A 15,307-nucleotide genomic window follows, 5' to 3' on the forward strand; every position below is an offset into this window, starting at 1 on the left:
AAAAAAAAAAAAAAAAAGTAATCATACTTTAAAACATACAAAAAAGTATGAAGTATATTTACCATTAATTGGAGGGGTTTGTAGTGGCTAACTAATCTCAGTATTAACTCTGTATCATTTTTACAAAAAAAATTAAGCTACTAGTCAAAATCATCCAGAAAAAAAAAAGGAGGAGGAAGAGGTAGTTCTTGAACCCAGGTAGTCAGTCTTTTCTGGAGTCACACAAGAAGTTAGGTGCAAATTCCCACCTCTCAGATTTAATAAATGATAACATTGTATTTATGTTTTTAGAAAGAAAATGCCCTAAGATACAGTTCATGTTTCCTGTGTATTAATTTTCCCCTCCTCCCTAAAAGCAAGCACTATCATGTATCTGGCATGCCTCATTCCAGTCCACGCTTCATCTATATGTGAGTGTATGTGTAAAATACAATATATGGCAATGTGCACCTAAAAAAACATATCTTGCAACTTTCTTCTAGATTTATCCACATTAACAAACATGTATCTGGCTGATTCATTTACTCCATTTATAAGCATAACACATTTAAAAAAATTTGTTTATTGACACATATTGAGGTTAACTGATTTGTTTTCCTCTTGATTATTACAAAGTTGCAAGACAGACCCTTACACAAATATTTTAAAAATATGAAAAAGTCTCTCAGAGCAGACATCTACAAAATGATTTCCTGGGAAAGAGTAGGATAAGGGAGAGAAATGTGGGTTGGAAGGGGGTTAAGACTGATAATGATATATGTACATAGGTAAGAAATATAACAATGAAACCCCTCTTGTACAATTAAGATATGCTAAAAACAAACATTTAAAAACTGAATTCCCAGATTATATCAATGCACACCTTTATTCGACTTTGCAAACTGCTATCCAGCGCTGTTGTACCAATTTATACTCACAGCAGTATGTCTTTGCTTTTTCTCTAACTTCCACAGTATTACCTTTCTGGTATGAGGAAAATTGTATCTCATTGTAGTTTTAATTTGAATTACCCCGATCTGTTGTGGGTACATTTGCCTGGCAAACCCTAAGGTCATACACTTGCTAAATTATAAACTGCAAAAGCAAATTTCTGGCTTTTCCTGCAGGGAAGTGCAAATATGAGGAAGAATGCTCACACAGGAAGAGTGTCCAGTTACTGGGTGCAGGGATAAGCTGAAAATGTGGCCTCTAAAGTAGGTTCTGTGTTCCCTGGACGATTGTCTTAAGCTTTAATGCACATACAAGTTACCTGAAAATCTTGGTAGATGCAGATTGTGATTTTGCTGGTCTGCACTGGGGTGGGGCCTGAGATACATTTCTAGTAAGAACATCTGTCCTAAGTGATATTCATGGCATTGTTTCCTGGGCAATATTTTAGGAGATATATAGGCATAAAGGTTTAAAATCAGAATGTACTTCACTACTCTGTACTCTTGGTACAGAGTACCAAGAATAAACTACTAATATTACTTAAATGAATTAATATATTAAGAATGGATTTATTTAAGAATGAAAATTTAATACCAGTGGGAATTATCCATATATTGAATATTTATTATATGTTAGGTCCTTCTTTAATATTTCACTTATATTTTTGCATTTGGTCCTTTACACTAACACTTGGGAGACAGATATCACCATTAATCTGCAAATACAGAAACCGGGTCTCAGGTTGCAAGGCTACCAGGTGGGACTGGGCATTAAGTTAGATATTCTATGTTATAGAATCTGCTCTTCTGGGCTAGAATACCTAGAGCTGCCTGCCACACAATCTTCAGATGAGCACTATTTACAACAAGGAGGAAAATGATGAGTCTGCATTTTAACTCAGCTTCTCTTATCTTTGAAAATTTGTTTCAGGTCTTCCTGCAGGGAAGCACAGGAAAAGGTATGGTCAAGTAAACAAATGTTAGTAGCGTTTTGTAACAAGAGGTATACTTTTTTTTTTCAGAATAAGGAAATACATTAAATAGTATTACATACATGTGTGCATATGTACACAAATATAACAGAAGTATATACTTTTACAAAATCTTTCTATTAGAACACTGTTCTAGTATACTATGTCTTTGAATAACAGAAAAACTTATTATTTACCCACACACAAAAATACCTAAAAGTCAAACCAAAACAAACAGCACAAATAATAAACAATAGTAGAGATCTCTGGTCTGTTGTACCTCTCAAGTACAGAACTTAGAATATTCTTGGAGGAACACTTCCATCCCTCCTGATCCCACCCCAGCCCTAGCGTTGTAGTTTGCATGCAGAGCACTAATTACAATAGTGTTTGTTTCCAGAGTGGGTACCATGCTGAGATGAGGCATTAGAACCAAGAGGCCAAGGTAGTAAGTGGCAAGAGAGAAGTAGATGTGTAAACCATAGATGACTACAACTAGAGGCCAAAACCATAGATGAATGCTTGCTAGAACATCTTTCCTTGAACTATAAAGCAATTTATTCTCTCCTTGGATTTTAATTTGAGGGATCCTTTTCCTAACAAAAGAAGCCATTATTTATTGTGTCAAAATGAACCAAATAACTCAAAGTAATATATACTTTAATCAAATTTTAAAAGCTCATTGAACTCAATTTTATATTAGTTATTTTTCAAAAAGTATATTAAGTTATTGAAACCATATGCCTCTTTGAGTGCAGTTTTCCAGAAAATATAATCACACAGTAAAAATTAGAAGAAAAAGATAGAGATAAATAAAAAAAATAAATAAAAAATTAGAAATAAGCCGGGCACTGGTGGCTCACACCTGTAATCCTAGCTACTGAGGAGGCTGAGATCTGAGGATCATGGTTCAAAGCCAGCCCAGGCAGGAAAGTCAGTGAGACCCTTATATCCAATAAACCACTAGAAAACCGGAAGTGGTGCTGTGGCTCAAGGGGTAGAGTACTCACCTTGAGCTGAAGAGCACAGGGACAGTACCCAAGCCCAGAGTTCAAGCCCCACGACCGATCAAAGAAAAAAACAAACAAAAAAAAACTAGAAATAGACCCAATAATAAAATGTGATATATTAATACAGTGGAGAATAGGAATTATTCAATAAATAATTTGAAATGTTGCAAAAATAATGGCATTAGGTTCCACCTCAAAACACATTTTAGAGTTAAATGTTAAAAAGGAAGAAGAGGAGAAAAGAAAACCATGAAAGAACTAGAGGAAAATATAATTACTTTTTTTTTTTTACTATCTTTTGAGATGCCAGAGATCTATCCAGGGCTTTACATATTTAAGCAAGTACTCTACCACTGAGCTACACCCTTAATCTCTAGATAACTATTTATTTAATCTTAAAGTAGAGAAACAACTTCCTAAAGAAAATAACAAAAACAGAAACGATGGTAACTAAAGACATTGATAAAAATTAGGAAAATCCAGGGGCTGGGAAGCTGGCTCAGTGGTAGAGCACTTGCCTTGGCATGCCTGAGGCCCTGGGTTCGATTCTTCAGCACCACATAAGCAAAAAGAAAAAAGCCAGAAGTGGTGCTGTGGCTCAAGTCTAGCCTGAGCTGAAGAGCTGAGGGACAGCGCCCAGGCCCAGAGTTCAGGCCCCATGACCGGACCCCCCCAAAAAAAATTTAGGAAAATCCATACTCCCCAAAATATTGTCAATAAACTTAATGGCTAATGTATTTGTAATACACAATATACTCTAAATTATTATTTCTAATACAGTCATACATCACAAGCCAACATTTCAGTGATAACTATACATCATAGTATCTTATATGATTATAACAGAGCTGAAAAACTCCTATTATCTATTGATGTCAGAGCCACAATGTTGCGGGTGTCTGTAGCAATGTCAGTGTAAAAAAGCCAACTGTCCTTTTATACCTAGGTATAAAAGTTAGAGAACACAATTATGTTCAGTAAAATGCTTAAAATAAATGATTCTTATTAGTTTATATATTTACTATATCATGCTACTTTTTGATCACTTAATTTGGAGTGTACTCCTACTTTTTTTTTGGGGGGGGGTCCGGTCATGGGGCCTGAACTCGGCCTGGGCACTGTCCCTCAGCTCTTCAGCTCAAGGCTAGTGCTCTACCACTTGAGCCACAGTCCCACTTTCGGCTTTTTTCTTTTTGCTTATGTGGTGCTGAGGAATTGAACCCAGGGCCTCATGCATGCAAGGCAAGCACTGTACCACTGAGCCACCTTCCCAGCCCTATTCCTACTTATTGAAAAGAATAGTTAACTACAATATTCCTGGGAAGGCCCTCCTTCTGTTTTGCAACAGAGGGTGTTACAAAAACAGCAGCTTTGGCAATTCCATGTGTAAGACAGCCTACCAAGACCTTGTAATGGGAAAAGAGGTAAAGGTGGGGAAGTGGTCATACTGATGAATCCATGAAGGCCTAGGGTATCTGTCTTGTGTTTTAACTATAATATTTCAAAAGATAAAAAATAAATTAACACAATTTAAACAGAAAAAGCTTATAGAGAACAAGAAAATATGTAAGAAAATATCTTTATATAACTGTATAATATACTTTTAACTGTTATAATTGTCAGAAAGTTTAAAAAGTTTATAACAAGCTAAGGTTGATTTTTTTTATTGCAAAAGGATTTTAAAAAATCAGTGTAGCCCAAGTGTATAGAGGTTATAGTCTACAGGAGAATACAACAATGTCTGAAGTCTTCACAGTCACTTACTGTCCATCCCAAAGTAACTTCTAGTCCTGGGAGTTCCATTCATGTGTCCTAGATGGATATATTATCTTTCATCTATTAGACTATAGTTTTAGCTAAGTGTAGATACACAAACATGTACTGTTTATATAATTATCTATAGTATTCATGTTACACAGATTTGTAGCCTAGGAACTACAAACTGTGTCTTACAGTTTATGTTAGTACACGCTGATATTTGCACAATGACAAAATTGCCTAATAACACTTTCTTTTCTTTGGGGGGGGGTGATGATTTTGGGGCTTGTACTCTGGGCCTGGGCACTGTCACTGAGCTTTTTTGCTCAAGGCTAACTTTCTGTCACTTGAGCCACAGCTCCACGTCTGACTTTTTGATGGTTAATTGAAGGTAAGAGTCTCAAAAGCCTTTCCTGCTCAGGCTGGCTTTGAACCATGATCTTCAGATCTCAGCCACCTGAGTAACTAGGATTATAAGGCATGAGCCACCAGTACCCTGCTTAGCAACATATTTCTTGGAATGTATCCCCATAATTAATTGCACATAAAGGACACTTAAATTGATCAGAAAAAGATAAAACTGTATTTTCAAAAGAAAAAGTACATTTATTAAAAGTCTAAAAAGCCACTGAAATGGAGAGACACTATGCTGAAAATGAACTATATAACTTGATGGCAAGGCTGGGAGGGAAAAACTAAGAGAGCTAGGGAAGGGGTAACACTGTCCAAGAAGAAATGTACTCTTTACCTGACTTACACAACTGTGACTCCTCTGTGTATCACCTCTATAATAACAATTTTTTAAAAAACTTTAAAAAAATCTAAAAAGCAAAAATTGATCATTTGCTATCATAAAACTTCTGAGAAGTGCTGATTAATAAAATGTTCTTATACAATTCTTAAGTCAGTATATTTAAGAAATATACACATACACATAAAATGTAACCCATGATGCAATAGGGATCTAATATCATTATGACAAATGCCCTAAATTTGTGTAAAAACCTGAAAGTTAATGGAATCTGAGCTATAGTTAGATAATCAATAACTCCTCTAATAATATATATCCACTTATTTTTTTGTTAAAATTTGTATTGAGCAGTATGGCAGGCATGACATGAAAATTAATAACTTTATTTGCACCTTGATTAACATTTTATGAATATAAATTCAGTTCTGAACAGAAATAAGGATGGATTTTCTGTTAAGGGGACAGAATTTAAATAAAATTAGTACAACTCAACAAAATGGAATAATAGCTCTTTTTTTGGGGGGGGGTCCAGTCATGGGGCCTGAACTCTGGGCCTGGGCGCTGTCCCTCAGCTCTTCAGCTCAAGGCTAGCGCTCTACCATTTGAGCCACAGTGCCACTTCCGGCTTTTTTCTTTTTGCTTATGTGGTACTAAGGAATCAAACCCAGGGCCTCAGGCATGCAAGGCAAGCTTTACCACTGAGCCACCTTCTCAGCCCAGGAATAATAGCTCTTTGTTTCTTGCTAACTCAGTAGCAAATCTATCAAGTTGTTTTAAAAATATTATTCTAAGATATGCAATATTTCTGCAATGACATGATAAAGACTCAAGTTTGTATAGTATCTATATTAAGAGCTGGGTATAGCTTTAAGCTAGTTCTTCCAGAACCTTTCTGTTTAGCTTGGTCCCAAATATGCTTTACATATTAATTTTATAAGATCCATTTATACAGTCATTTACTTACACTGTCATATGGTAGACATTATGATTTTTTAAAATATTTGTTTAAATGAAGATTAGCTACTATAAATAAATATATAATCACAAATAAACTTTAGAATACAGAACCTTAGCATGGACTCTAGTAACCAAAGATAAATTATGGAAGTGGCACTGTGGCTCAAAGTGCTACGTAGAGCGCTAACCTTGAGCAGAAGAGCTCTGGGACAGCACCCAGGCTCTGAGTGCACCCAACCAAAAAAAAGGTCAGCCACAAAGATAAACACACATTGTATATATACAGATACACACATACATATAAAATCTTTCATTAAAAAATGAGGAGGCAACAATGCTTGATAAGATTATGTACTCATTACCTTCTCATGTAATTGTAACCCCTCTGTACAGTATTTTCACAATAAAAAAAAAATGGAAAAAAAGGAGTCAGAATTTTGTCTCATTGACATTCCCAGTTAAAATAGTGTTTCTCTAAAGTTACTGATATGTTGGCAATATGATATCCTTCCACAAAACCATGAATCATATTCTATAGAGAGGACCACTGCTTAGAATACTTTCATTACCACTACTCTTCTTTCTGCTCTGATGGGTTCACCTCCAAGCCAAGCCAAACCAACTCTTGTGAGAGAGTAAAGTCAAATCACAGTTAATGAATGTATACATTATGTACTATCTTTGGCCATGTCTGCTTTTTACAGCTATTACAAGAAATACACTATCCAGAAGGGAAGAAAATAGTATAAAATAATGTAAAAAGGATAAAATTTCTGGTGCTCAATATTTTTGCATCACACTTTGCAAAGTTAGTGTGAGAAAAAAAGCAACATCACTTACTAAATTGCTTGAGTGTACTAGACCAATTTGTAAAATACATTTGTGAATTATATTCTTAAAGATAAACTATGCAGAAAATTCTTCTAGACTATGTCTCCTACTTATGAAAATAAAAATGAAAAAGAAAAAGGAATGGGACATATAAATAAACCATGGATTTAAGAAAAAGGTATCACTTATATCATATATATGTATATATACATAAACATATATATATATATATATATAATTAAATTTACTGTGCAAAGACATTCACTAGCATAATGTAACATGTGCCTAGGAATATGAAGAGTAGCCAAAGACTACATCATTATTCAATTATTAAAGTAAAAGTTACTTAAAGAAAGAAAAAGACAACCCACAAAAGGGGAAAAAGTATTTGCAAGTCATACATCTGGTTAAGGACTTAATATATCCAGAATACTTTAAGAACTTTTAAAACTCACCTATAAAAAGACAAGGATTAAGGATTTATACAGATATTTCTCAAAAAATATACAAATGACCAATAAGCATGAAAAAAGCTCAATATGATTAATCATTAAGATAATGCAAGTCAAAACTGTAAAACAAACTACTACCTTACACACACAATAGTATAGATAATTTTCTAAAAACACAGAAAAATGACTTGATGGCAACATGAAAACAATGGGATTTTTGTGCTTGGTAAAACTGTTTGGAAGCTCTCAAAAAGTTAAATATTGAGTTACTATCATAGGTCCCAGCAATTCCACTCATAGTTAGTTACCCAAACAAAACAAATATAGATATATCCATACCAGAGCTTTATATTCATAGGACTGCTATAAAAGACAAAAGAAGGAACAATCCAATACCTGTAAACTGATGAAAAGAAAAATAGGGTATATCATACAACAAAATCTTACTTGGAAATAAAAAGTAATAAATACTAACTTGAAAATATTATGATAAATGTAGAAAACAGTCTGACATGGTTATATTGTATATGATTCATTTATATGAAATATACAGAATAAGTAGATCCATAAAAACAGAAAGTAGATCGATCAGTAGTTGCCAGGGACTAGGGAGAGAAGGGAAAATAAACTACTAATAAGTATAGGGCTTCTTTTAGGAGAGATAAAAATGTGAGATTTGATATGGCAAACATATTTAATTGTGCATGGTATATGAATTATCACAAGAAAGCTGTTAGTTTAAAAAGAAAAAAAATTAACTGACAAGCATAATTTTCTTCTTTTTCTTCTTCTTTGTACCAGTACTAGGGCTTGAACTCAGGGCCTTGTACTATGACTTAGCTTTTATTGCTTAAGACTAATGCTCCACCAATTGAGCCACAGCTCCATTTCTGGCCTTTTGGTGGTTAATTGGTGAACGAATCTCATACCTTTTCTGCCTTGGCTGGTTTTGAACCTTAAGTCTCAGATCTCAGCCTCCTGAGTAGCTAGGATTTTAGGTATAAGCCCCTGGCACCTGTCAGTATTATTATTAAATAGCAACTAAATGACATGCATATTTTAGTGTAGTGTATATTTTATCAATAGCATGAATGTGCTAAGAAAAACATAAATGGGCAATTCCTTTTGGGGAATCTTAAAATTGACACCAAAATTGGAAAAGCATGTGTATAAAAGCAACTTAACTCTAAGAAGTTTTAGGCTAAAGACATTGACTCAGGCTTCTAAGAGGCTTTTCCTCAAAATACATGTCTTTTTTGAGAAGGACCAAAATGTGCAAAAGAGATCTGCTTTCTATATTTTCTTCACATCTGTTCATCCTTGTGCATGGTTCTACTTCTGGCCTATTGAATTTGAAGTGTAAATCCAAAAGCATGGGAACCTAAATCTCCCCTATGAAACAATACTCCAAATTAAATAGACATTGAACATTTGAAAGAACGACATTAGAACATTAGGGTGATAGGTACCAGGGCCTTGAATAATTATTTCATTCTCCTCTCATCTACTCCAGTTAGGCTGACATATTCCAGAAATGTAAGTTACTCTATTCTTTTAAATTACGGGAGAAAAAAAATCAAAGCACTTCTTATAGACATATCCATTGCTTTAAACGATTCTTTTTAGCTACCACACCAACTAAGATGAATAGCAGTATGAAGGTGGTTCAGATAAATAATTGGTGTTAATTAGCTCTACTGTCATTAATATATCTTCCCCAACACCATTTGACATCAAACAGCAGTTAAAACCTTAACATTGATAGGAGAACATTATTTTTTTCCCAAAAATAAGTTCACTATAAAGAAATCCAGCTTCAGGAGCTATCAGTGTTAAAGCTAGTCTTGTACTATCATACTCACAAACTTAGAGCTGCCCCTATCTCTAAGGTACATCAACTTATCAAGGATAAATGGCCTTAATTCACTCAGATTGTTTCTTTCATAGTAGCTCCTGATGTGATATATTTCATTATTTTTGTCTTTATGAAAATAAAGAGGGGCTGCACCTTAGCAAACCAAAATAATCGTTTTAGAAATGCTGATGGCGCAAAATTCTGTGAGGTACATGGATGAGAGACTCATTGCCGCCTTGTGTCATACCTGGTATGCACTGTGCTGTGGCCTCAGTGGTTATAGTTGGAGCGACTGGGGGCTGCTGCTGACTGGAGCTCACTTCCGGCTCTGTGTTAACGGAAGGAGAAAGGGCTACCTCACAGGACGAGACCTGGCTGGGAAGATGAGGCAGGAACTCCTCAGAAGCAACTTGCTCATCCTGTCCAGGCAGCTGCAGGGCAGACAAAGGGATACTGATCTGTTTGTTAGGATGAGATGTGCTCACAGGCATCTGCATGGCCACCTGCTGGTTGGTGCCATGGGTACCAGGGTGTCCTCTGTTTGGTGATGCCAGAGATACCCTGGCAGTCTTTGGGATGAGTGGTCTGGAGATCACAGAGGGGGATGCTGACATAACATGTGGGTCTAGTTCTGAGCTGATGGCTGATGTTACATGGGGAATCAGCTTAGCAGACCCTACACAGGAAGGACCAGCATGAGTCTGAGGCTTGGGTTTTGCCATTTGGGTCAATGAAAGGGCTGGCCCATCTACCCCTCCAGTCAGCTCTGCATTTGCTACAATGTAGTAATCTTCTGGAATCTCTTGTTTGATTTTCTTGATGATGACATCATTACTGCATTCATCAACCATCTGTGTCTGGGAACTTGAATGGAGGGAAGACGGAACTATGGGCCTTTTGCGAGAAATGCTTTGAGGTCTTTGGGTTTGGGGTTCAAAGTCACTATCCTCATCTGTAACGGAAGACTCACAAACCATATCAAACAGGGTGTTTTCATCTTCATACTCTTCCACAGCTTCATCCACCTCTGAGGGCTCACTGCAATAGGAGAAGTCACAAGAGTCTCTGGTCCGGTTACAGTCTAGCTTTGTTTTCACAGCTCTCCCAGGGTACCTTTCAACAGGGCTAGTCTGTGTCTCAGAAGGCACCCCGATTATACTAGGGCTATCAGAGTTAAAACTTCGGTTGTCTTGGAAACAGACCCTCTCTTGGGATCCAGCTCTGCAAGTAGCTGTCAGTGGCCAGTGGTAAGCATGACCAGCACTGCAGCCCCACATTGCGGTCAGGTTCCCATGGGAACCTTCAGAAAGCAAATGTTTCAGGTTTGGAATGAGGCTGCAAATGGTCCCATGGCTGTGGGCCCAGCTGACCAATTTGGACAGATTTTCAGATGAGGTATGAAGACAATCCTCCATGTTACAGGATCAGCAGTGTCTTTCCTAAAGGGAAATAATCAAAATAAGAATCCATTATTACCTAAGACATTCCCATATCACAATTAATTTCTTCCATCCATGATCATTTGGATTAAAAAAGAAAAATGCACTTCAAAATTGTACCTAGTTAATATCCCTGGATTGGACAGGAGCCGAAAAAGAATATAAGTGTTCAGCCAAGTGCTGGTGGCTCACACCTGCTGTGTTTTAAGAAGCTCAAAACACATAAAACAGTCTTTCTCTCTTCTCTACATTTTCACTTTACCCAAAGTTGAACAACAAGGAATATAAATTAAATCTCTAAATTGTTAAACCATGAAAATAATGTAAGATCATACCATTTTAGACTTAAGGGATAGTGACTTATCCAGGCCACAGAACCCAGCTTCCAACTCAAACATCGTCAGAATGTTCTCCATTTATTGTGCTGCTTTATATCTTCTGGTTGCTCATGTATTACAGGTTGAACAACTCTAGTCCAAAATTTGAAATCTCTGTAATTTCAAACTTTGAGTACAGACACAATGTTCACAACGTGAGCAACCAGAATGCATGAAGCAACACAGTAAATGGAGAAAATTCTGACTGGTTGTACCAGTTGGGAACTGGGCTTTGTGGCCTAAACAAGTCACTATCGCTAAGTCTAAAATGTTATGATCTTACATTGTCTTCATATTCTAACAATTTAGGGATTTATTTCATTTATATTCCTTGTTGTTCAACTTTGGCTAAAGTAGAAATGTAGATAAGAGAGAAATACTGGTTTATGTGTTTAGAATTTCTTAAAACATACCAGGTGTGAGCCACTAGAGCCTGGCTAAACACCTCAACAGTCTTAATAACTAATTATTCATGTTCTCTCTGTGTGTATATGTGTGTGTATGCATGCCAACTCAAGCCTCTACCACTTGAGCCACAGCTCCACTTCTGGCTTACTTGGTGGTTAACTGGACCTAAGAGTCTTATGGACTTTCCTGCCCAGGCTGGCTTCAAACTGATATCCTCAGATCTCAGCTTGGTGAGTAACTGAGCCATTAGTGCCTGACTTTCATGTTCTCAACTTTTACAGTTAACATTGTGTGTAGAAGTTTCAGTTTTTTTGAGGTAAAGTCTTACTATGTAGCCCAGGCCAAACTTGAAGCTCACAATTCTCTTGCCACAGCCTACCAAATGCTAGGATTACAGGCATTTACAACCATGCCCAGCTTTTGAGTACATATTTTTATTATATATATATATATATATATATATATATATATAATCAGAAAAGGATGAAAATTATAATGGCATTCCATTTTCTTCAAATTGTTCAAACAGCAATACTAATTCATACACACTTACAAGTGATCTTCTCATCAATGGGATGACTGACATGATTTACTGTTCACAATCCACTCAAAGAGGTAAAAGAAAACCTAAATATGTATGAATATTTTAACTGCCTTTAATTCATATGTTTTTATTCTCCTGATAAAATGTCCAAGACTTAAGGCAGTAACAATGTTTTTAAAATAACAAATCTGTACCGGATGCTGAAAATACATCTCAACTTGGTAAGTAAACTAAAGGCATGCTGATCCCAGATTCCAGAAAACAAGGTAAAAATACATGTGACTTTCCATACTCCAACATCATCTAGCCAACATCATCAACAATTTCCATGTCAAGAAATTCAATAAGGAATGGGAATGTGGCTTAGTGGTAGAATGTTTGTGTAGCATGCATGAAGCCCTGGGTTTGATTCTTCAGTATCACATAAACAGAAAAAGCCAGAAGTGGCACTGTGGCTCAATAGGTAGAGGGCTAACCTTGAGCAAAAGAAACTCAGGGATAGTGCCGTGGCACTGAGTTCAGGCCATAGGACTGGCAGGGGGGAAAAAAGAAAGAAAAGAAAAGAAATTCAATCCATAGACCCCAATCCTCTTCTCTTGGCTGCTCAGCAGTTCTCAAATGTTCCCTGCCCCATGGTACCCCCTTCCCTTGGGTCCCATGGTATTCCCTTTATCATCTGTGAGCTCCATTTGCTGAGGCTCAGCACTTCTTTTTCATCTTTAAAACTAGAGTTTATTAATGTTTTTTTCTTCTCACATTATAGTCTCGTAAGATGATGATCTCCTCCACTCCTGTGAATCAGGTTATCAGATACATACCCTGACAATTAATAACCATGGTAACATCTTATTATATTGCCATCATCTCAGCTGCTGAAGCACAAATCCTAGGAGTCATCGTCAGTCCCAACAGCCCCTTTCAACTCTGTGCAGAACTTGCTGTAGAGCTGGTTCAATTTTTTTTTTTTTTTTGGTCAGTCGTGGGGCTTGAAATCTGGGTCTGAGTGCTGTCCCTCAGCTCTTCAGCTTAAGGCTAGCGCTCTACCACTTGAGCCACAGTGCCACTTCCAGTTTTCTGGTGGTTAATTGAAGATAAGAGTTTCACAGACTTTCCTGCCAGGGCTGGCTTTGAACCATGATCCTCAGATCTCAGCCTCCTGAATAGTTAAGATTACAGGCGTGAGCCATCAGCTAGGGCTGGGTCAATTATAAGAATTCATTTCAACTGTTTTTTAAAATTAAGTTTTACAAAGTTTCTAAGTTTTAGTACTGAGATCACTCTAAAGCTTACAGAAAAAGATGAAACATTCAGATGATGATGAATTTTCTTTCATCATAAGCCTCAAGTTAACATATTATTTTGCAGTACTGGGGTCTGAACTCAGGCCCTTGTACCTGCTAAGCATGTGATCTAGCATGTGAGCCATGCATCAGTCTTTTCTTGCTTCGTTATTTTTTCAGGTGAAAACAGACATTTTTTTGCTCAGGGCTGGCCTCAGACAACAATTCTAACTGGTGGTCTCTTCCATTTCTGAGATGACTGGCATGTGTACCACTTCCTGACTTATTGTTTGAAACAGAGTCTCTAACATTTTTGCCTGGGCTAACCATAGTTTTCCAATCTCTGCCTCCAGAGTAGCTGAAATTAAAGCAAGAATCATATGAACCACCGTGCTTAACCCTAAATTAACATTTCAAATGTGTTAAGCTCATATTACATAACATTTTTGGTACAAAATGTTATGCAAGTTAAATTCCTTCATTTTCACTCAGTCTTAGGAAGTAAGGACAGGTCTGTTTCATTATTGTGAAATATTTTCTCATGGGAATGAGATTTCAAGCTACTGTGTGGTTCATTTTAACAGCCACTCTATTCTGATTCTCATTTTTAGGAATGGAGATGGCAAGTATTGAAAATGATACAATTTTTTTCACTGAAAATGGTGAGTCAGTGATAATGCTGGGAATGTGAGTAACCTACTTTTATTCATAAAATGAAATATTTTAGAAACATTGAAATAGGCTTAGAGGCATTAAGAGAACTTGAATTTCAGGACACTGGTAATAAGGCTAATAGATTTTATTTCTGATTTATTTTATACTCTTGTTTATAACTCTGATTTATTTTATAATTAATGACTTACCAATGAAATTTGTGTAGCTAAATATGCTTCTATTTCAGGGAAGGCAAATCTCTCCTTATCTTGATGGCTTTCAATTCCTAATTTTTATGCCAAAGCATCCAGTATGTCAGATCATTGTGTGTGAGGAGTGTATGTGTCTGTGTTTGGGGGGCGGGTAAACAGCTTTGAATTCAGAGTCTTGCACTTACAAGGCAAGTGTTCTACAACTTGAAACATCCTACTACCCTTTTGGGGGGCTACTCCAAGATAGGCTCTCAATTTCTTCTGGGCCAGCCTGGGCTGCAATCCTCCTGTTTGTGCTCTTCCTCATTTTCATTTTGGTTATGGGGCTTGAACTCAGGGACTAGGCACTTTCTCTGAGTTCTTTTTGCTCAAGGCTAGTGCTCTACCAAATTGAGCCACCAGGCCACTTCTGGATTTCGGGTGGTTAACTGGAGATAAGAGTCTCACTGACTTTCCTGCCCCAGCTGGCTTTGAATTGTGATCCTCAGATCTCAGCCTCCTGAGTAGCTAGGATTACAGTTATGAGCCTCTGGTACTCTCTTGTGCTTTCCCCTTTTGATGGATATAATAGTACACGCCACTACAACCAGCCCTGGTGCTTTTCCTGTAGATGAAATAGTAGGCATGTGCTACAGCACCTAGCTATTGGTTGAGACAGAGTCTCAACCCAATGCTGGGTCTAGCCTCAAACCAAGATCCCCCAATCTTCGCCTCTGTAGGATTATAAGCTTAAGCCACTATACCTGGTCATTCATTATGCCATATAATATTCTTAATAAAATTGTTAACCATGCTCAAAGTTTACCACGTTTCTTACTGCAAAGGATATTAAATTCATAGTATCAAGTATTTAGTCAGCAACACACATAACATCTTTTC

At 36.7% G+C, this 15,307-nt stretch overlaps 1 protein-coding gene across 4 annotated transcripts in view; it reads right to left on the reverse strand.

The window, feature by feature from the left end:
• Window positions 1-15,307, reverse strand: part of Kiaa1958 (KIAA1958 ortholog) — a 121,936-nt gene that overhangs the window by 50,719 nt on the left and 55,910 nt on the right. For 3 of the 4 annotated variants that reach the window (XM_013023212.1, XM_013023213.1, XM_013023210.1), the window contains one exon: window positions 9,762-10,953. In XM_013023212.1, the coding sequence (XP_012878666.1) occupies window positions 9,762-10,929 (1,168 nt within the window). In that variant the 5' untranslated portion in view covers window positions 10,930-10,953. Of the gene's footprint in view, window positions 1-9,761; window positions 10,954-15,307 lie in introns of those variants that run through there. The other variant, XM_013023211.1, reaches the window with a different exon arrangement.

This window comes from Dipodomys ordii, unplaced genomic scaffold (genome assembly GCF_000151885.1).
Source record: "Dipodomys ordii isolate 6190 unplaced genomic scaffold, Dord_2.0 Scaffold67, whole genome shotgun sequence".
Taxonomy (NCBI): domain Eukaryota; kingdom Metazoa; phylum Chordata; class Mammalia; order Rodentia; family Heteromyidae; genus Dipodomys; species Dipodomys ordii.